Here is a 23198-nt window from a genome sequence, read left to right as displayed (position 1 = left end):
GTGTTAGATTATTTAGATAACTTTAATGAATATGTGAGTAAGCCTTTTTGTGCTTTTACTAAATAAGCACTTATGGTGAAGTTTGCTGTTAACACAGGTTCTGGTGAGCTTAATCTAGCCTGGAAGCCAGACTTCCTTGCAAAAAAAAAAAAAAAGCGTATTCTACGCTAAAACAGTAATCTTTAGAATGAGGTTTGGTTTTATAGTACTACTTTGAAACAATAGCTCCACAAAGACCTGGGTTAAATAGTATTTGAAATACTAGTTTGTTCAAGTCTGAGGTGTCAGGTGGGTGGGGTTTGAATTTTTGGAAACAGCCCATTGGATCCATTCTATCAGGCAAGATCAATCATGCACAGGAAAGTATTAGAAATGATTTCAAATAGACTATTAGATATTTAGGTATGCCACATCTTCAGAAACTAGTGTAGAATAAGCTGCTTCTTTTTGCAAGGAAGTCTGGCTTCCAGGTTAGATTAAGCTCACCAGACTACTTGCAAAAACCACCTGCATTTCATTGACTTCGTAAGGTTTTATTGAGGCGAATTTATCAGTTAAGTTACATATTTATATGTAATAAGTAACAGACAGGAAGGGGATCTGGTGCATGGCGCATTATAATATTATATTGTAGTGATCTTGGACTTTATCACAGTGTGTGGTGAATAGATGTGTTTGGCAAAACAAGTACAGTAATGGTTATGGCAGCAGGTAGATTAATAACTCATCACATTCGTCAAACATGATAACAATTCAAGACGGAGAGAGAGAACACAAGGAGACCTGCAATCATTTAACCGACTGTTGCAATATATATATTTTTTTTAAAATGTCTTATATTGTCAATGGCTATTTATTCTATTGTTGATTATGCCTGTGGGATTGCTTTTCCACTTAAACTGACAGTCCTGCTGGTGTGTGTCTGCTGGCTAGAAGAGTAGAGTATGAGCTTCACTGTATGTACAGCTGTTACTGAGTGATGTTGGTGATCATCCATTATAGGCAGATGTAAGCCTATGGTTGGTTAGCATGAAGAAAGACAGACAGAAAGAGGACGCCATATAGATAGATAGATTACTTTATTTATCCCTTATCTATCTATATCTAAGGGAAATTGAATTGTCATAGTAGCAGATACATTAAGAAACACATGACAACAAATTATAAACACATTAAAATACTCAATAGCAGTTGAAATATACTCAATGTTTGGGCACATGCAAGTGCTCTGTCTAATGTGCAAAGATGTGCAAAGGGCAAAATGTTAAAAACAAATGATCGCATACAGTAGGTTTAGTCCACAAACAGTTCGATGTAAGCAGGCCTAGCAAAGGCAGATGAATTGTAGAGTCTAATAGTAACCGACAGGAATGACCTCCTATATCAGCCCTTTTACACACTGGTGTTGAATGAGTGCATTATCCAAGATCACTAGCGGTTTTGCCAGCATTCTGTCCTCCACCACCTCCTCCATTGTGACCAGGATCCAATGACAGACTCAACTTTCTTCATGAGTTTATTCAGTCTGTTGGCATCCTTTGCTTTGATGCCTTCGCCCCAGCACACCACAGAAGATGCTGCTCGCAACAACAGACTGATAGAACATGTGAAGCAACTTGTTGCAACATGTTGCAGGCTTATAGCCTTCAGAAAGTAATGTCAGCTCAGGCCCTTCAGGTGGTGAGGCGGGTCACTTCTGTTGACGTTCTTCAGTTGCTTGTTCAAAGCATGTAATCTAATCGGACTTTATCAGCATCAAGCGACTTTTAGCTTGTATTTTTTGACTCACCGTGCCACACGCATTGGTCAATGGGCACTCAGTAACATGGAACTACAACTCGCTGAAAGAGAAGCCGACTCCAAGTAAACTGTAGTGATACTTTGTACAGATTGCATTTTCTCTCCCCCTCTCTCTCTCTCTCTGTGAGGGAGGAAGAGGACAGATGTTGTGTTTCCTCAGCAGGGCCTCACAGTTTGACAGCTGATATGTGACCCTCCTCCACTCACAGGGCTTGAGGTCAGCTTGGCCTGACCTTGTTCATCCACATTCCCACAATGCCAGTGTAAGATTAGGGGTTGTCTTTCTATGTCAACACTGTTCATGCAACACACAATAGCCTACGTGCGTACGTGCGTTCTTAAATCACAAAAAAGATAATTGAAACAATGCACAGACTGCATACGTTTAAGATATGATACAACATGGCCGGCTGTAGGCTACATTGCATATGCTGCTGTGCTGCACACTGATGCTCAAAGTCGACTCGGCTCATGTCCAAATAGGAGGAGTTGTGCTCATTTTCTGCAGAATGGCATTCTCCACAGTCTCCTCCCAAATGTCACTTAACTGTCCACTGAAGAAAGAGAGGGCGTTCCACGAAGCTGCAGAGAACGTTTGAAGCCACCTGGTCCTCTGGCATACGTTCATCGGTTCTGTCTATCGTCTCGGTAACCGGAGAACCGACCTTGACTGACAACCACCCGGTGCGTAATAGGGGGGTGGGATGAACACAAAGGGTACAGCGGAATGTTCCCACGTGCGCGCAATAGCCTACATTCAATTCAGGTTAAAAAATATTCAGTCTGGACTTGGGCAGTCAGCATCTCAGGTGTCTCACTTTCCCTGACTTTTTCCCTCCCTCTTTTTTATTTTATTTTTAAACGTCCTATCTTTTTTTAAACGTCCTATCTTTGTAAGGTTCAAAGGTCTCCGGCTTGTTTCAGCATGTTACCTTTTGTGCAACGCCACATGTGCATTCGTCGAGTCTGAGGGTGGTCACTGGAGTCACAGCGCTTCATAACTTAGTTGACGAAGTGTTGTAAAGAAATTTTGTAGAAGTCTACTTCGCGGATACAAATGTTGCCTTCTAGGAGTGCGCGGATTCTGGCCAGGGGACGAAATGACTTTATATTCAGCAGTAGGGCGCACGACTCCGCCGGGCACCCCGCGTCCGGTGTCCCATCAATGATGATCCCCTCTCCGATGTTCTCCCCGTCTTCCCCCGCTAGAGCTTTTTCAGGAATCAGCGCAGCGCGGTGGGGTCGTGTCCAAGAGAAGATGTCCGAGAACGGAGTGGCCTCCCGGGGCAAAGTGTTGACTGTCGACACCATGAACCCCGCCGTCAAGAAGGTTGAATACGCCGTGCGCGGACCCATCGTGCAGCGCGCAATGCAGATCGAGAAGGAGCTAAAAGAGGTAAGCAATGTCAATCGCATGTGACTGTGTATGTCATGCACTAGAGCCTAATATTAGTCCTGTATGCATAAGGCAATCAATCGTCTTTTGAGAGAGCAAGTCACATTCTCCAAACTCCGCACCCCAGATCAGAGTGCCTTGGCCGCACTCACCCATGCTCTTGATCTGACATAGTGACACGTACTAGATTGCATAATCAAAGTATTTCCTTTGAAGGGTTCTCTATTTCCATCATCACTAATTATTATGTAGGCTAATAGCCTTCTACTCTCGAGAGACGAAAGACTGAACTGTGGGCGAGTGAACTGAACGAAACACGAGAGAGGATGCATGCCGTTAGAATACATATTTCTTTATTATAAACCTAGGTGGTGGGAAAGTACTTGCTTACTCTGACACCAGATGCTTGCCATTCAAGAAACCAACAATTAAAAAAATAAAAATCTTTGGATGTTTTACATTTGCAGTTTTTGTCTTTAAGATCAGCACGTCCCCCTCTAATTCTCGTACAAATTGTTTTCAGCTTGTCCTGTGCTCCACCCCACTAAATGTTCTCCAATGAGGAGACTGTGACCGGTCACTGCCTCTTTTTATACACCCACGTCAGTCTAGTAGTTAATCAGAAGTTCATTTCAGATCAGTTTAGTTCCTCTCTCTCTCTCTCTCTCCCTCTCCCTCTCTCTCTCCCTCCCTCTCTCTCCCTCTCCCTCTATCTCAAAATCTGATTCAAGATCTGTTTTTATTGGCCATGTATATGGTACACACATTAATTTGTCTAAGGTAATGGCATACGTTGTTGCAAACAACATAGGACAGGGTACAGGACAGTGCAAACGCAATACAAAAAACAGTTCAAACAAAATGCAATATATAGAAATACGATATACTATTAAAAAAGGGGGGCACAAATGCAATTCATGTAATATGTACAAAATGGAGTGTGTGTACAGTGTGTGTGCAGATTTTAGTGTGATGTATACAGTGTGTGCAATATGTGTGCCGTTGAGATATGTGGAACAATCAGAGGTTGTGTGCAAGGGGGTGTGGTGCAGGGGGTATAGAGTCAGTGTGTGTTTTGGGGGGGGGGCACAAGCCTTGTTAATGAATCTGATGGCAAAGGAAAAGAAACCGTTTTTTTGGCATGTGGACCCGGTCCTGATGGACTGCAGTCTCCTGCCAGAGGGGAGAGGGTTGAAGAGACCGTGACCGGGTTGGGAGGGGTCAGCCACAATCCTTCTTGTCCGTTGTACAGCTCCCACTTGAGGTCCTGGGAGATGGTGGTGACCATCTCTCTCTCTCTCTCTCTCTCTCTCTATCTCTCTCTCTCTCTCTCTCTCTCTCCCCCTCTTCCTTAGTGATTAAATTGTCAATAAAAAATACAGCTTTATCTTCTAAGATGTAATGGCCCACTTGAGAGCATATTGAGACGGTTGACATTACACATAAAAATGTTGTCAATGTTCACACAATTAATGCAATACTGTTATTTGGGGAGATGTGCTTAAGTGCACACTGTCCGGCTGGGTCTCGTTCTCTCTCCCCCTGACCTCTCTCGCTTCATTTAAAGGGGTTGCTATGGAAAAGAGCGGGTGGTTTACCGAGCTCAGTCTGGTGTGTTGAGCGTTTCCAGGAGTTACATGAGTGAGCAGCCCGGACCTCTGCCTGGGTGAAAGGTGAACTCGCAGGTTTTGGGGTGGTTGAAAACAGTGACATTTATCAGATGGCCTTTGGTTTCTTCTATTTGTTTTGACTCATCCTCGAGGCTCAGCCACCCAGGATGGTATTTGTTTTATCAGATTTAGATTTAGACTTTCCCAACATATCTGGTGTGTATTAAATAGTGTGTATTTGGTAGCAGGTATTCAAGGTTTAATCTGCAATCCACATTGTCTTGCTTGTTTTGTTCATGCAGTATCAAGTGAAGCCAACCCTCTCTGTCTCTATAGAATCTGCTTCCTAAAAGTAAGTCCTAGTGGGTGTTAGGTTTCTATGGGAAAACGGTGAACAAAGATTTCATTTACATGCCTGCTTTTGTATAAAATAATACACACACACACACACGTCCATAATTTCCAAAGACATCCAAACACTGCATTTCGTCCCCTGACTCTCTCCTTCTACTGACCTGCTCTGTTTTGTTTGTTTAGGAACTTGTTCAGTTTCCTTATACTCTACCTGAAAAGGCTTGCTGTACATTTTCACCAATTCCCCTATTTCTAATGTCAAACTGGAAATGAAAATACTAACTCCGAGAAGTAAAAGTAAGTCCCCAAAACAACATGTCCCCCTAGTCAACAGCTCCCCATATCAGAGTCCAGTATAGTCAGTCCTTTGTTCTCTGCTAATGGCTGGTTGATCATGAACAGGAGGCCCTCACGAGGCCACCAGAGCCTGAAGAATCTCCATGGCGAGAGAGGGGACCGTACATTACCACATTCCTTCCACACAATCTGAGTCGATCACAAACGACTCTTTACCCTCAATCTTTTACAAATGTGCTTTTAGGTTGCCATTAGGTTGCCAGAGCTTGCCAAGTCATCTGGGTGTTGTGCTATCCTGTGGGGTAAAAGGGGTAGAGATCCTATGCATTCGCAGAGCACTAATGAGAGCCAATTTAAGGTAACCGCAGTCACATGAAACCTACGATACTGTACAGAACACACTGTACTTGTCTTTTACGGCACAGTACAATCGCATTTGAGACCATATATAAACAGAGACCTGTTTGTCAGTCTTCAGTATGTGATAAAAGGCCATCTCAGAAGCAGGATTTTGAGGACATTCTCAGAGACAAGAGCTGGACATCTGTTTGTAATAAAAGATCCCCTCGGCATGAACAGCAGGTCCTCTGAACTCAGGGGGTGTCACTTCCCCTACATCATTTGATTGGTCTGGATTGAGATACACCTCTGTTGTGTGACCAATGGCTGTGTAGGCCTTTTTTTTTCTGAACTCACCAGTCTAGCCGGTGTAGTTGGATTGGATGAGAGGCTGCTTGTGTATTCCAGTTGTGGCCGCTCACTGCAGTCCATGTTGTTATTGGATGTGAAATACCCAAAAACATTGAGGCTTTCTGAGGGCACCATGTTCTACTACTTCAGCTTCACATTCTGTCCTCAGCTCTGCGTAGAGGGTGACTTCAAGGTGGCTTCAGGCGTTTCAAATGTTTGTTCTCAGATACAACCTGAATCGGAAGGAGGGGCCTTTTTATTTTTTTATTGGTCTTTTTTATTGGTCTCTGAAGGAACATTCATGCCACAATTTTGGATAGAAACTCCCAAGTAAAATGTTCTGTTTTGTTTTTTGTTTTTCTTACACTAGTTTAGTTTGCACTGGTTTAATATGTCCCCTGCTTTCACAATCGGAAGCTATTAAAGTGAAGCTACCGTAGCTAATAACTTCCCCTGTGCAATGTCTTCCTATGTCTGTGTATCCTTCTGTGTGTCTTATCTCTGTCAAGATAAGATGACGAGCAGGCCTACATGCTTGAAACCATGCCCTCATATTGACACATATTGCATGTTTCCACGGTGGACTTCCAACTTGGAGGTATCACCACCACAATCATCTCATATCTCTTTTTTTTTTCTTTTTTGTTTACTAGGAAGCAGTGCTGGCATTATGTGACATTCATGGGAGCGCAATATGTCAAAGTCATGTCTGCCGGAAAGAATAGATATATTTTGCTCTTTCCTTTCATCTAAGTTTCTCTACTTGTTTCTGTACTGCAGGGAGTCAAGAAGCCCTTTTCTGAGGTCATCAAGGCCAATATTGGTGATGCCCATGCTATGGGCCAGCAACCAATCACCTTCTTCCGTCAGGTTTGTTGCTTTTTTAGGCTCCTCCTTCATCAAAATACCTCTTGACATTCTTAACTCGTTCTGTAAGAAGTGTGGAGGTGTGGTAGATTTTCTGTCTCATGCAAACGTGTGCCCTGCGCGATGCTCAGTTCCCTGCCTGTCCCTCAACTCGTTCCCTGTCCCCCGTCTCTCTCTCAAGGTCTTGGCACTCTGCTCGTACCCAGAACTCCTGAGTGACAGCAGGTTTCCTGAGGATGCCAAAAGTAGGGCGCGGCGCATTTTGCAGTCATGTGGAGGGAGCAGTATGGGTAGGTAGTTCATCATGTGATGACCTGATGTAGCGTCCTGGATATACTGTGTCAGAAAAGAATTAGGGGTGAATCCTGTTATCTCACGAGCCTCTTATAAGGTGGTTGTATTGTATCTTGACGGGAAATCCTTATTATCGATCGTGTTCTCTCCTTCGCTGTTCTCCCTCTCTCCCCCCAGGTGCATACAGTGCCAGTCAGGGCATCGACTGCGTGCGGCAGGATGTGGCTCGCTACATCGAACGCAGGGATGGCGGCGTGCCCTGTGATCCAGACGACATCTTCCTCACAACTGGGGCCAGTGACGGCATCGTGGTATGCATTTTGAATTTTGATGTTATTTTTTATTGAGATAATAGATAATTTCTAAATGCATGAAGGTACAGTAAATGAAGGGAATGCGATGAGAAGAATGGAAGGGGCTGTTTTTAGATGACGGTACGTTCCCCCCCCCCCCCCCCGTGTCCCGTCAGACCATGCTGAAGCTGTTGGTGTGCGGCGAGGGCGCGACGCGGACGGGGGTGATGATCTCCATCCCCCAGTACCCGCTGTACTCCGCCGCCCTGGCCGAGCTGGGCGCCGTGCAGGTCAACTACTACCTGAACGAGGAGACGTGCTGGAGCATGGACATCAGCGAGCTCCAGCGCGCCCTGGAGGAGGCCCGGCGCCACTGCAACCCCCGCGCGCTCTGCGTCATCAACCCCGGCAACCCCACAGGTCAGCGGAGCCACCGTCGCTCCCTTGCTGCCACCGCCGCTGCGCGCGGCCGCCACGAGACGTGTATGAGATGTGTATAGACACGTTTAGAAGTTTACACCGTTTCTACCTCCTCTTCCCCCCGGGATGGCAGTATTAATGGTAATCAGCGGACTAAAAAAAAAATCCACAGACAAGTCCGTTCACCGGTGTATAGATCGTCATACTTTGTTTGGGTGGGGAGGTGGACGTACACTCGTCGTGCACGCCAGGACTGTCGTTAGATGTCACCGCAGGACATGAATGAATGAATGAATAGTTTATTTTGGTAACACATTTAGGGCTTAGCTCTTATTATGTGTGAGTGTCAGAAATAAACATTTTCATACTTAACTACATCAATCCAAATCACACCATACACTAAACAAAATTGACCGAAAAAGGAATAGGCTGAAGCCGTAGGCTTATAATTACCTATCCTATAATCACTGGACTTCAGATCCAGATCTAACCTGCGGTCCTCTCCGTAGGTCAGGTCCAAAGCAGGCAGTGCATCGAGGATGTGATCCGATTCGCCGCAAAGGAGCACCTGTTCCTGATGGCCGATGAGGTAAAAAAAAGAAAAGATGTGTGAATGAGGTTTCTTCACCGATGAGGGACCTACCACATAAACACAAACATAATGATCATTGTTTATTGGTCGTTTGCTGTAGAGATATGTCTTCTAAGTGCTGACGCTCACCCATCTGTTCCTGACCTCAGGTTTATCAAGATAATGTGTACGCAGAGGGTTGCCAGTTCCATTCCTTTAAGAAGGTGCTGTACGAGATGGGACCCGAGTACTCCAGCACCGTGGAGCTGGCCTCCTTCCACTCCACCTCCAAGTGCTACATGGGAGAGTAAGCCAACCCTCGAGATCTTTCATATTCATTCTGCCGGAGTCGCCGTATCATCTGTCAGATAGGATGTTGAGCTTTGTGGTGTTACCTGGAACTTTGTAACTGGTGTACCTCTGCCTGTCTGTCTCTCTGTCTGTCTGCCTGTCTCTCTGTTTGTCTCTGTCTATCTGCCTGTGTGTGTGTTTGTCTGTGTCTGTGTGCCTTGTCTGCCTGTCTGTCTGTCTGTCTGTCTGCTTGCCTACATGTCTGTCTGCCTTTCTCCCAGGTGTGGTTTCCGTGGGGGTTACATGGAGGTGATCAACATGGACCCGGAGGTGAAGGCCCAGCTCACCAAGCTGGTGTCTGTCCGTCTGTGTCCTCCTGTCCCTGGTCAGGCCCTGATGGACCTGGTGGTAAACTCTCCCCAGCCTGGAGAGCCATCCTACAACACCTTCATCAAGGTTTGGAGACACGCATCCTAATCCACTGACCACACGTTTTACTTATAATATGTTGTGTTATATGTATCACATACATTCATCTGCGTAGGGATGACCATAATTAGCATAATTTCCTATGTCAGACTGTACATAATATACACTGTAATTAAAGGCATAGCGAAATGTGACGGCTGCTTTTGATTGGTAAGACATTTCCGAGTCCTTGACAAGTTCCTTGTACAGCACGGTACGGAGAAGATTTTCAGTTGACCTTTGTTTATTCCTTTCTATCCTGTTCTCTTTTCTTTGTCTCCCTCCCTCTCTCTCTCTCTCTCCCTCCCTCTCTCTCCCCCTCCCTCCCTCTCTCTCCCTCTCTCTCCCTCTCTCTCCCCCTCCCTCCCTCTCTCTCCCTCTCTCCCTCTCTCCCTCTCTCCCTCCCTCCCTCCCTCTCTCTCTCTCTCCCTCTCTCTCTCCCTCCCTCTCTCCCTCCCTCTCTCTTCCTCCCTCCCTCTCTATCTCTCCCTCCCTCCCTCTCTCTCCCTCCCTCCCTCTCTCTCCCTCCCTTTCTCTCTCTCTCTCCCTCCCTCCCTCCCTCCCTCCCTCTCTCTCTCTCTCTCTCCCTCCCTCTCTCAGGAGCGCACCGCCACCCTCAGCGCCCTGGCGGAGAAGGCGCGGCTGACGGAGCGGATCCTGAACACGGTTCCCGGGATCAGCTGTAACCCGGTGCAGGGGGCCATGTACTCCTTCCCCCGCATCACCCTGCCTGAGAGAGCCATCCGGAAGGCTACGGTCAGACCCGCAGCCAGCGGCATCGGCCGAGACAGCCGTTCATGGATTCCAAAATGACAAATATTTGAAATCTGTATTGTATATGTAGTAACGTTCCTTGTGCGTTCTCTCGGCCGGTCTCCAGGAGAAGGGCCAGGCTCCAGACATGTTCTACTGCATGAGGATGCTGGAGGAAACGGGTATCTGCCTGGTTCCTGGGAGCGGCTTCGGCCAGAGAGACGGAACCTACCACTTCAGGTGAGGCTTACGTGACAATAAAGCACCGTGCAGTCATCTCAGTTCAAAGTCCCAAGTTAGCTGTTTACCAAGGTGTGCCTTCACATAGTTTATGATTTATTTCATGTTCCTGATCTTCTTTCCTTAACCCCCGCCACCCCCCCCCCCATCCCCACCCCCTCTCCTGCTCCAGAATGACCATTTTGCCTCCGGCTGACAAACTGGAGATCCTGCTGGACAAAGTGAAGGAGTTCCACCAGAAGTTCACCGAGCAGTATTCCTAACCATCCATGTCCCCCAAAGCCCATCAGAGAATAGTTCACCTGTTATTACAGTATAGTAGTCCTGATCACTATTATACACACAGTCAACCTATCAGAATGAATCTGTCACCGAGTGCCTTCCCCACAGTGCCTCTGATGTTCACAGTCATAATGCACTTTAGCCCTTACAAGATGTCAGGCCTTGGACACAGGCTGTAGATCTTAAAGTGTAATTTGTGTCAACGCTGCAAGACTGGAAACATGTAGACAGGGATATGTATAATAGTTATTGAAAATCAAGAGTATTTTTATATAGGTACTTGTAATATTAGGTATGTCTATCAGACTTGATAGAATTCCATAATTGTCATTTCAGACATTTGGTATGTGTGAGTATGCAAGTGTGTACAGTCACTATGAGAGTGTTAGAGAATGTTTGTGTTTCTTTATGTGCCATGGGAGGAGGTCAAGGCAAGTTCATTTGAAACTTTATTTCAAAAGCTTTGAAAATTAATTGAGGGAGACCCTCATTTTCAAAGATGCCGATCATACATAAAATGCATACATTAAATATATCCCATCAAAATAGAGTACAATCATAAGAAGTAGACAACACAACGACAATCAGAAAATAAAAACGACCAAAGTTATTACAGGTAGAGACGCAATGGTCTTTGGTCAAGGCCTTGAACTAGCCATAGGATGGGAGAGAATCAATCCTTAAGGTGCTTTGGAGATCATTCCAGGAGTATGGAGCAGCAAACGAAAAGGCAGAGTTTCCAAGTTTCAACCAGAGCATACTCGAGGGAACAAGCCGATCGATAAGATGAGCATGGTACTGTAGAGAATGAACTGAAGCCTTAGAGATTCTGTACCAATGGTGGAATAGAATCAGTGTCCCTGGTGTGTAGCCTACAGTACCATGCAGTTGAATATTTTAATTAAGTAATGTCCTCTTGTAAATGATAATTGTGTGCTGATTATATTGCAATCAATAAAGAGATGAATCTATAAGCCACAGAAATGTCTTTCTCTGGCCCAGCTAGTGAGCGTCAGTGTTGTCACGGTGTGGACTTCCACTTGGGGGCACACTTTGTGCACTCAATCTACAAGAAGCTCTGGCTCTGGTGTTCTTTGCTGTTTATGTAGTTAAGTGCTTTTCTGATACTTGGTGATTTTCCTACCAAACACAACGGTACTATTCTGTTCTAAATACTCAATCAGTAGGGAAATGTTAGGGACAGATCAGGGACACCTGAGCTTGCGGTGCGTGGCAGGAAGGTAAGGGAGGAGGGTGGACACAAATACAATTTTTATCTAAAAATGATTCCCACTGAATAAGAACAACTTTCTCCAGTACTTTAGACAAAAAAGGCCATTTGCACATAAGCCTAAAATTAGAGAGAACACAGGGATCTAGGTTTGCTTCTTGATGAAAGGCTGGACTAGGCTACAACATGTTTGAAAACGGCTGGAACACATCCTGATATAACAAGAATACATGAACCAACTGTAGCAAAAACGTCTTGGAGAAGACGAGAGGGAATACTATCTGAAGGGCAGTTTGTGGGTCGCAAGTGGTGAACTACATCCGATAGAGAAGACATGGATACAGGCTCAAACTGGTCAAAAACAGCTGGGCACATAGGAGAAGCAGAAGGGTCTGGGGCAACAGAAGAGGGCAAAAATACTCAGTTTGCTTTAACAGCTTACTCCATAGGTAGTCCCGTAAAATACCAAACCAGACATGCAGCTTGTCCGTTTTCCAGCTTCTCTCAGTTCTCAGGTGGACACCGTAGACACCTCCTCGTCTGTCATTAGCTCCAGGCGTAGCTAGCCTACAGGGCTAACGTTAAATTACCCACTGCTAACTGTTGAGCGAATTACCAACCAAACAAAAATGAACTTGAATCAAATTAACTTTATCATTGTCATGTATAGCTACACTTAGGCCATGGCTGTGCGGTCATATACAGTAGGCTATGTGATTTCCTTAGTCCGAATTGGCCGGCCATTCACCTCCATTCATTTTTGGAAAAATCCCCCCATTCATTGTCAATATGGGGAATTGAAACACCCATATCTCAACATGGGAAGGTCACAGAAACATGGGACTCGGTCTGGCATGAAGCTCTCAACCTAATGAGTACAACAATACCAAACATGTCCTGCTCACACACAGAGCCATATAAATGCATTCACGGGCAGAGGTCTGTGCTCTCTGAGCACCATTTCTAGTTAAATTCTACTTCCGATAATTCCAATTCCAAATCCTGGAGAATTCAATGAATTGAATTGGAACTGATACCACAATTCTGAATTGACGCCACCTTGTTTGACAGGAATACAGTACATCTGATACCAAGAGAGCCAAATAACCTTGTATCAACATCTGTGGGTCTCCATGACGTATCAGTCAGTTTAAAGCTGTAATGCTTATTTTGTGAAATCTACTGAGGCTGATATGGGCAAGGGCAACCATATTATCTTAATAAAGGGAAATACAAAAAAATCAAGGTCATTAAAGTGCAATAAAAGCAAAGCTGTTGGAGATCAGCAGAATAATGAAGACAACAGCGCATCCGGCAATCCCCATGGTGAGAGAGAGAGTGATGACCCTACTTCATTCACATGGGACACAGTCTACTCACACACACACATACACACACCCCCCCCCCCCAGGGAGATGGCCCACTGTCTGCCGATGCAGAGGATGATGAGGTCCCCAGGAGGCCTTTAAAAATATATTTCTGTATTATATCTTATACTGATTCAAGATACAAGATTCTTTGGCCACACTTTACAATAAGGGTCACAAAAAACATTAGTTAACTGTTAACTAATGCTTATTTAGGGTTAGGTTAGGTTACTAATGTTAATTAATACCTTAGTTAAGGTTAGGGTTAGGGTTAGGGTTAGGTGAGTTAACCTTAGTTAACATAACATTAGTAAATGGTTAATAGAGACATTAGTTAACTGTTACTTAATGCTTAATAATGCATTAACTAATGTTTATTAATGTACCCTTATTGTAAAGTGTTACCGATTAATTTATCTGTGTGTACACGGTGTACAGTCAAAGTGAAATGTTGCGGCCGGCTCCAAGATTATGCTTGATACAGATAAACTCTAATACTCTATTCCAAATTTACAAGTTTATGAAAATTACAAAGTTTACAAATTAACATTAATTACACAATAAGTACCCTTTCTATACATGCTATTGGGGGTGGGGCATTGGTGAGTTATGTACATGCTATAGCTATAATAAATAATCCCGGGGGGTTTATGATATCGCATTGTAAGTGGTTGTGTTATGTACACTAGATATCCTGCTCTTCTGGGTATAGTGGTATTATACATTAGATAGAGTCATTCAGGAGCCGGATGGCTTGCAGAAAGAAGCTCTTCCTGAGTCTCTCCGTGCTCGCCCTGTGTGTGCGGTATCTTTTCCCTGAGCGTAGCAGAGAGAACAGCCTGTTGCCTGGGTGTCTGGGGTCTCTCAGGATCCTGTTGGCTTTGGTCTTGCATCTTTTGGAGTAGATGTCTTCGAGGTGGGGGAGTGGCCCCCCTAGGGTACGTTCAGCTGACCGTACCACTCTCTGTAGGGCCTTGCGATCCTGAGAGCTGCAGTTCTCATACCAGGTGGTGATATTCCCAGTCAGGATGCTCTCGATCGTGGATAAAGAGAAGCTCCGTGGATCTGGTGGGACGCTCTGAATTTCCTCAGTTGTCTGAGGTGGTTCAGTCTCTGATGAGCTTTCCTCACCACAGTGTCTATGTGTGTGGAAGAGGGGAGACTACTAGTTTCACCATTCACCATTTCAAAGCACCATAACCTCCAGAGAGAAAGAAAAATTGAAGTAGAGGGAGAGAGAGAGGGAGAAAGAGATTGACAGAGCTATTGAGAGAATCAATTAAACTGAAATAGCCTTTGTTGTCTGAAATGGTTCTGCTTCTCCACTGTCTGCAGCGGCTGCCACCTTTAATTATCCTTGACGAAACTCCAATCACTAATTAAGCAGGGCGTTGTCTTTCCTGCAGATCTCCCCCCCCCCCCCCCCTTCACTCCCACAGCAAGCCACACTCCCGTTTAATTGGTTGCGCTTGTTTCCACGGTCACCGTCCTCTCGTTTGATCTGACCTCCCTCTGAGGTCTGTGGTTGAGTTCAAAGGTTATGGTTACTCAGGCAGAGAACTGGGTCAGTGATAACAGCTAATGCCAAGCTTTCATGCCTCCATGGCCCTCGCAGAGAAAAGATCTTTGGCCTATTCCAAATGCTTCACATGACGTCAGGAGAGAAAAAATGGAGAAAGACCATCTGTTGGCGAAAGAGCATTCCCCTATCAGATGTCCTAATATTGGATGCCATTTAGCTCATAAGTGCAAGAATGTGGTCACTCGAGTGTCGTGATAGATTCTCAAACAGCCGTTGGAGTAATGACAATAAAACGCCTTTTAGTAGGCTACAATACTGTACAATTCTCAAGATGTACCATTCTGTGTCCAGATATGACTTATTTTTGCCCCACCATTCACACACTCCCACATCTAACACGTGGTAAATGGACTACACATATATAGCGCTTTTCCACCTTAGCGGCACTCAAAGCGCTTTACGCATTCACACACCAATGGCGGCAGCTGCCATGCAAGGTGCTAACCTGCTCATTGGGAGCAGTTTTGGGGTTAGGTGTCTTGCTCAAGGACACTTCGACATGTGGACCATCGGAGCTGGGATTCGAACCACCGACCCTTCGATCATTGAACGACCCGCTCTACCAACTGAGCTACAGCCACCCCCATATAAATGAACTACTCTAGGCCTGTCAACCTGACCGCCTGTCTGCTGTCCCTCTGTCTGGACTTTCGTTAGCCTGGAAACATTCATATTTGGCACAGGAATCCGCAGAGGTCCCCAACAGACCGTGACAGGGCCGTGTCTTTAATTAATTTATGTTTTGGCAAATTTTAACATAAAATACTGATCCGAGCCGCCAGCCAATAGAAATACTGCTCCGAATAGAACCCCGCCCCCAGCGTTCCAGCTGCCTACTCTAGAATTACAGACTGATAGAGCATCCTCAGTAGCTTGCTACACACATCTAAGAACCTGAGCCTCCTGAGGAAGAACAGTCTAGAACCGAACAGGCTCTGTCCTTTGCTGTAGAAGGCCTCAGTGTTGTTAGTCCAGTTTGTTGTTCAGGTGCACTCCCAGGTTGTATGAGTCCACCATCTCAACTTCCTCCCCCTTGATGGTGATGGGGGCTGGAGGCCTCCTGTTCCTTCTGAAGTCCACCACCAGTTCCTTGGTCTTACTGATGTTGAGTTGGAGCTCGTTCTCCTCAGACCATTCAACGAATCTCCTGATCACATCCCTGTACTCCTCCTCCTCATCTGCTCTGATGCAGCCCACAATAGAGGAGTCGTCCGAGAACTTCTGGAGGTGGCAAGAACTGGAGGGGTTCAAACAGATTATTGGCAAGTTGTTTTGGCAGTGTAGCGGAAAGGTGTACCAGGTCATCTATAGCTTGTTAATAGTAAGATAATCATCTAGACATGGTTTATACAGGTTTATAAAGGATTCTAATACCATATTTAACACACAGAACTCTCAACATTGCGGATTCTTGAGTGTGTGGGAACACGTACGTACCCAGCAACTGTCTATGGCTGAGGCGTCAATAGTGTCTTGACGTCAGTCTGTGATTATCGTAGTCTGGGTGTTGTCATTACAGAGCAATTAAGGTATGCCAGCAGACGTGGAAGCTGCATGTTGGGAACTTCGATCTGCATTCTGAATGATCGTCTCCAATCAGCAACTCCATTGTTCTTCTAAAGGTAGTGTGTGATGATAAGTGGAGATTCTTTCTTTCGATTTGGGCCCAAACCAGTGCCGGAGCTCTCTAATTAATACCTTAGTTAAGGTTAGGGTTAGGGTTAGGGTTAGGTGAGTTAACCTTAGTTAACATAACATTAGTAAATGGTTAATAGAGACATTAGTTAACTGTTACTTAATGCTTAATAATGCATTAACTAATGTTTATTAATGTACCCTTATTGTAAAGTGTTACCGATTCTTTTAAGAGTGCCGGAGCTCTCTTAAGTTGCAATCACAGAACCCATTCAGCTCAGACTAACTTGGTTTGAAGGTAATTGCAGATATATGGACTAATAGGAAATGCAACGTCCCTCTCACTGTGATTAGCCTAGCTGTAAATGTCTGATGTCTCAATGTGAGTAACGATACAAAGTCAACGGGCCTGTTGTGAAACTGTCAGAGGATGACTACTCTAGCTCATCAGAGCATTAATGATGCTCATGCTAAGCTTAACACAACAGGCTGTTCACTTCCATATGACGCGTATGACTTGGATAGTGGGATTGAGTGGTGGAGCAGAGAATGCTATAAGGTGATAAATCTTGTTCTGATTTGGTTTCTTTGTTGTAGCCATGCCTCAGAACCATCGCACAGGGTAATTAATCAATCCCAGACTGGAGTCATTGATCGTTCTCCGTTGCCCTCAGTGTGTTTACCCTCCTCCATTTCATTTGCCACTAAGCTCCTTTCTACCGCTCAATCTCATTGGCAGGTGTGACACCCCGCCCACTTATGCTATCAGCAGGCGGAGCATCGATTGGCGTCTTTCTGAAAATCAATCTGCTTATTTTGATTCAGGGAATTTGTTTTTGTTTCATTTCAACCTACCTTCATTGTTATTACTTGTTATTATCTCTGGTCACATCACAGCCTGAATATGAGAGGTGCACTGAAAAGCTCTGTCCAATTTGATTGATAAGTGGGACACATATAGGTTACTTGTTTACTCTGCTGCATCATGTTTGGGCCTACAGCTAATGGGCTTATCCATGTGACTGTCCACACTGATCCATGAACACATCATTGTTTTGTGAGTGGAAAGATTTCCCTTTTTCCTCTATTTAGCAGGTGGCCTATTGAGACCTAGGGTGAGTTCAATCTGAAAACGGTGTGCACCATTTCGCTATGGTTTCTGGGTTGAACGACATGTTTCCTTGAGGTTTTCTTTAGTTTGGTGGGTGTGTCAGAGGTCAGCAGACTGATATATAAACCCCGCAGTATCTTCTCAGCTGCCATAGGTGCAATGCTTGCGTAAGACAGACCCATAGAGCGATCTGCAGTATGCAGTAATGTAGTTAGCGTACATTGTGTATCAGTGTATCACTCTCAGGTTCTGGTATTAAATATAAGGTAGACTAATTGAGCCCTAGGTCTCTTTCACAAGACTCCTTGTGAGCAACAACAACAAAAATAGCAACAACAATAAAACAATACAGTATACAACAATAGGAGACATAAAATAAACACCAATATAAAACAACCAGGCCAGGTCAAGCCTGGCTTATGTGCGTTGGCTGGCTTGTTTCTGTGCGGGACTGGTAGGATGGTAATGTCTGATAAATAAAGATGGGTCTTGTCACCTGAACACATCAGTTCCAATGCTTCCAATGCTAATCCAGCACAATTAGAGCGGGATAGCCAGTTAGCTCATGGGCTCACAACAACTAACAGCAGCTTCCATAACATTAATGGTAGCGGTCAGTGGCTAAAGCAGTTACACTGATGATAACATAAAGTCATCCCCACCGGGAACCCCGGTCTCCTGGGTGGGAGTCCAATGCTCTCACCACTACTCTACTTGTGCAGTGGAGATCGGCGGGTGGGTTTTGGTGTCCTTCTTCCAGTCCCTAGTGTGGGTTGGGGTTAGAATAAGGCTTGGGGTTGGGACAGGATCTGATCTATAAGGCAAGGGGTAAAGGTTGGAGTGAAAGGATGAACATGTGGAGGTTTGGGGTATAGTCCTATAAAGTCATCCCCACCGGGTCTTCAACCCCAGTCTCCAGGGTGGGAGTCCAATGCTCTCACCACTACTCTACTTGTGCAGTGGAGATCGGCGGGTCGATTTTGGTGTCCTTCTTGATTTTGCTGTGCTGGCACTACTGCCTCTTGTGGTGCCAACAAAGAAATGCACGCCAACATTGTCCGCAGTAACGGAGGGAGGGAGGGAGGGAGTGATAACCGGACGAAAGCTATACTAGGTGCACTGGCTTACAGCCATGCCCAAAAAAGCATCAATACATTAAGCTCATTCCTCCACCTAAAGCTGTGCCAGTCAACAGTCAGTCTAATCACCGAAAATAAACCACATGTAGGCGTAGAGTGACTGGTGCATCACATCCCATACAAAAATGAACTATAGGATTTGAAGTGCCCTACTCCTATTTTAATGAGGAATGTCTGTCTATAATGCAGTAGCGTACCGTGAGGTCTTGCACAGGGTCTTCTCCGACATTGTTATTACTCCCAATGCCCCCCAACCGCCCCCCCATACACACACTTGCATATAGGGAGAGAAACTACGCATGTAGGGGTCAGTGGCGTCTGGTGGGCACATTTTTTGGGGGGGTTCGCTTTGCCCTGATGGTTTTCACAGCACCAGAAGGGTGCTCAGCATTGGCATTTATACAGTAAAAACATACAGGAAAACTATAGAAGCCTAGGCTACTGATGTTTTTTTTTTTTTTACAACATAAACAAAGGCCAATAATTTGAGAGCGAGAGAATAAGAGGGCAATATTTAGGCCGAAACAACCAAGCTTTTAGGGACACACTAAATAAACTACAGAGCCATTATATGACAGCAATGGCCAAGCACCACAAAGGGAATGACAGGACGATAAAATACACCCCTTAGGGCACAGCACTCAATAGCCTACCCTACTTCATTAATCAGTGTTTAGGCTACTAGCCTACTAGGCTACTAGGCGTATTAGCCACCACTGATTTGGTCTTGACTTCCGTAAGCTAGAATAATTTTACCTGGCCTACAATGTTAAGTGAATAACACGCTAGTAAGACCGGTGTCAACGGACCATAACGTGGACTGTATTTTCATGAGGACTGTAGGGAGCGACGGAGCACTACCAAAATGCTAAACGCGGATGAAAATGAAGCAATATGGCAGAATACAAGACGCATTTAAGTCCAAAAACAGTCTGAAAGTCGATTTTCGTGCCTTTCACTGCTAGGCAGAGCACTATCCACTCGGCCACCGCTGACCTGGGAAATCTGTGGAGTCTTTTGTTTTGATGTTCTGGGACCACTGCCTCTTGTGGTAGCAACATAGAACTGCAGGTCAACAACGCCAGGACATACGGACAATTGGACATTTGCTCTCCATGCTGCGCTGGCTTACAGCCAACGCACAAAAATACACAACGTATCCCTTATTCTGATATACTCAAACCAGATTCTAGAGGTGATGCAATCCGTGTTATCTTAATACAGGACACACGTTGAGGGGGTGGCGGTGGCGTGGTGAAGCTCACTGCTGAGTTCAGCTGTGAGCTGCGTCTTCTCTGTGGCAGTCATCAGCTTAAGGATGAGGAAAACAAAGGACAAAAACAAGTCATATCAAGTCTGCAGAAATAAGTGAATGTGAGAAAAAGAACGCAGCGCATGGCCAGTTTCTGTGACACATGGCAGATCATCAATTGATAAAACGTCTCATGTTTTTAAAACATAGATGTGTGTTCAATAGACACTAAATATATATAAGATATCAGCAGGGGTGGACTGGCCATCGGGAGCACCGGGAATTTTCCCGGTGGCCTGGCACGCCAACTGGCCTGGCCCGCGGTGAATGGCCTGCCCCCCCCCCCATCAACAAATCGCGCCCCCCCCCCCATCAACAAATCGCGCCCCCCCCTCATCTCACCGCGTCGGCTCGGCTCGTGGCCTGACTGGGGCTACATTTCCCATCATGAAATATTCACCCAGTCCGGCCCTGGATATCAGTAATAATGGGCTCTTAACAGAGTGTAATTGAACATTTGTGCACCGTCACTGACAAGTTTCTGCAGTTGCCATGCCATAGTGTAGCTAATGTTTTGAGAGACTTGTGATTGTTTTGATTGACAGTCAGCACTGAATCCATTTGACTATCCCAGTTGGACTTCTCTGCTATACATTTCAAATAATAAGTAGAACTGAGAAGGAGAATTGACATAGCACCTCATATCTCATCAGTATATTGAGAGACACCTAGACTGTGGCCAATTGGCCATATGTTCTATCTCTGTCTGATTGTAAATTAACTCCACAAGTCAAAACTCAAAACAAACTGTCAAAGCCTACCATCAAGGCTTGTTTTCTCTCTGACCCAAGATGTGGTTCGATATCACATCTGAATCACGACAACGGATACTTTGAGAGAGCCAATTTGGACAACAAAGCTAACATTTTAACAGTAACTCTGTTAAGTCTTATGGCGCTGAATCAAAGTTGTCTCTCTCTCTCTCTTTAATCAATGAATGTAATGTTTTCAGCGCTGAAGTGCTATTGTGTACAGTCGTCTTAACTTTGACACCCAGTCTTCGCATCACTAATTCACTGATGGCCAACGCCAGCTGGTGGGGAAGAGGCCAAAAGGAACAAGTGTTCCCTGACTCATAGCCAGTGTGCAGCAGTGTCTGAATGCCACGTGCATGTGCAAGCATGGAGTGTGAGCATGTGTGTGTGTGTGTGTGTGTGTGTGTGTGCAGGGGGCGCAGTGAGATGAACAACAGACAATCTTAGCACAAACACAGCATAACACGACGCAAACACACAAGCATGGATGGCGGAGTTCTAGGAGAAGACAGTGGAGAAGATAAGGGTCTTGGCGGTATTGGAAAATTGAGCCGGACTATGAGTCTCTGGTGACCTGGGGGAGGGAGCTCCAGGGCTCGGGCGCTACCCTGGGGAAGGCCCTGTCCCCCAAACTGCGACACTTAGTCCTGGGGATGGAGAGGAGGAAGGCGGAGGTAGATCTGAGGGACCTGGAGGGTTAGTAGGGGGAGAGGAGGTTTGTGAGGTATGGGTGGCTTTGTAGGTGAGGACCAGGATTTTGTAGCTGATCAGACAGGAGACATGGAGGAGGTCAAGCATGGGGTGTGAGTGTGTGTATGTGTCTGTTTGTATGTGTCTGTTTGGGCTTCATCCACTTTCTTTGCTTTGATAAAAAAAATGGACATAAAAGACATACAAACATGTGACATATGAACAAAAATGGTGTTGATACACAATGCAGAAATAAAATGCCTTCGAAGTCTTCACTTCAATTTTGTACTGGAGTGCCTTTCTTGAAAAATATCCATGGAACGATGTTCCTTCTGTTTCCCCAAACAATCAGCCAGGCTACTACTGGGTCTGCGTCTCTCTCATCAGATCCTCCCTGGCAGCAGAGCACCATCGACCACTGGGGGCATGCTCTGCATGCACGGGCCTATCATCATCTGTCCTTGACTGCGACAATTACCCCCTCATCACTCAAACCTCCCTGCATCCTCTGTGGCTCCAGAGGTCCCCTGCATCAATCTCTGTATCAGGGTACGACTTTTTCTCGCGTCCTGCTGTTTGACGAGTGGCGGGTGGGGTTTCGCCTCCTCTGGTCCCGCATAACAGAACCCTCTGGAGCTTTGGGTTCCATTCACATTCCGGGTCTTCTCTTGACAAACTGAAATGAACAATATCACACAAGGTGCTGCATGTTCACATACTTGTAGTGTGACAAGCAGAGGGCCATTGTGAATGATCTGCAGTGAGAACATCCCATGAAGTAATAAAGTAAGAACATCCCATGAAGTAATAACATATGTAATGAGAACATCCCATGAAGTAATAACATATGTAATGAGAACATCCCATGAAGTAATAACATAACATACTGTATGTAGTGAGAACATCCCATGAAGTAATAACATAGTGAGAACATTCTATGAAGTAATAACATATGTAGTGAGAACATCCCATTAAGTAATAACATATGTAATGAGAACATCCCATGAAGTAATAACATATGTAATGAGAACATCCCATGAAGTAATAACATATGTAATGAGAACATCCCATGAAGTAAGTATAACTTGTAGTGAGAAGAACATCACATGAAGTAAGTAAAAACATAGTAATAACATACATTATGTAGTGTGAGAACCCAATGAAGTAATAACATCAGTGATGACAGCATCCCATGAAGTAATAACATCTGTAGTGATAACATCCCCTGAAGTAATAACATCTGTAGTTAGAACATCCCATGAAGTAATAACATCTGTAATGAGAACATCTCATGAAGTAATGACATCTGTAATGAGAACATCATAATAGCATCTGTAATGAGATCATCTCATGAAGTAATAACATCTGTAATGAGAACATCTCATGAAGTAATAACATCTGTAGTTAGAACATCCCATGAAGTAATAACATCTGTAATGAGAACATCTCATAAAGTAATAACATCTGTAATGAGAACATCCCATGAAGTAATAACATCTGTAATAAGAACATCCCATGAAGTAATAACATCTGTAATGAGAACATCATAATAGCATCTGTAATGAGATCATCTCATGAAGTAATAACATCTGTAGTTAGAACATCCCATGAAGTAATAACATCTGTAATGAGAACATCCAATGAAGTAATGACATCTGTACTAAGAACATCTTGTGAAGTAATAACATCTGTAATAAGAATATCTCATGAAGTAATAACATCTGTAATTATAACATCCCATGAAGTAATA

The 23198-nt window shown here is 44.8% G+C and overlaps 1 protein-coding gene across 2 annotated transcripts; it reads left to right on the top strand.

The window, feature by feature from the left end:
- The first annotated feature begins 2351 nt into the window (after positions 1-2351).
- On the top strand, positions 2352-11242 carry gpt (glutamic--pyruvic transaminase). 2 transcript variants are annotated; one of them, XM_084458061.1, is made up of 12 exons: positions 2352-2484; positions 3010-3196; positions 6928-7017; positions 7196-7304; positions 7486-7619; positions 7778-8021; positions 8531-8610; positions 8763-8899; positions 9165-9339; positions 9952-10107; positions 10232-10344; positions 10517-11242. In XM_084458061.1, the coding sequence occupies exons 2-12, from the start codon at positions 3059-3061 to the stop codon at positions 10605-10607; spliced, it is 1467 nt and encodes a 488-aa protein (XP_084314187.1). In that variant the 5' UTR covers positions 2352-2484; positions 3010-3058; the 3' UTR covers positions 10608-11242. The 2 variants fall into 2 exon arrangements, with proteins under 2 accessions (XP_084314187.1, XP_084314186.1); XM_084458060.1 differs by lacking the exon at positions 2352-2484 and having other exon boundaries at positions 2493-3196.
- The last annotated feature ends 11956 nt before the right edge of the window (positions 11243-23198 follow it).

The sequence above is a fragment of the Borostomias antarcticus genome (assembly GCF_949987555.1).
Source record: "Borostomias antarcticus genome assembly, chromosome: 24".
Lineage (NCBI taxonomy): Eukaryota > Metazoa > Chordata > Actinopteri > Stomiiformes > Stomiidae > Borostomias > Borostomias antarcticus.
The sequence above is the reverse complement of the archived record's forward strand: the minus strand, read 5'-3'. Positions and strand labels throughout refer to the sequence as shown.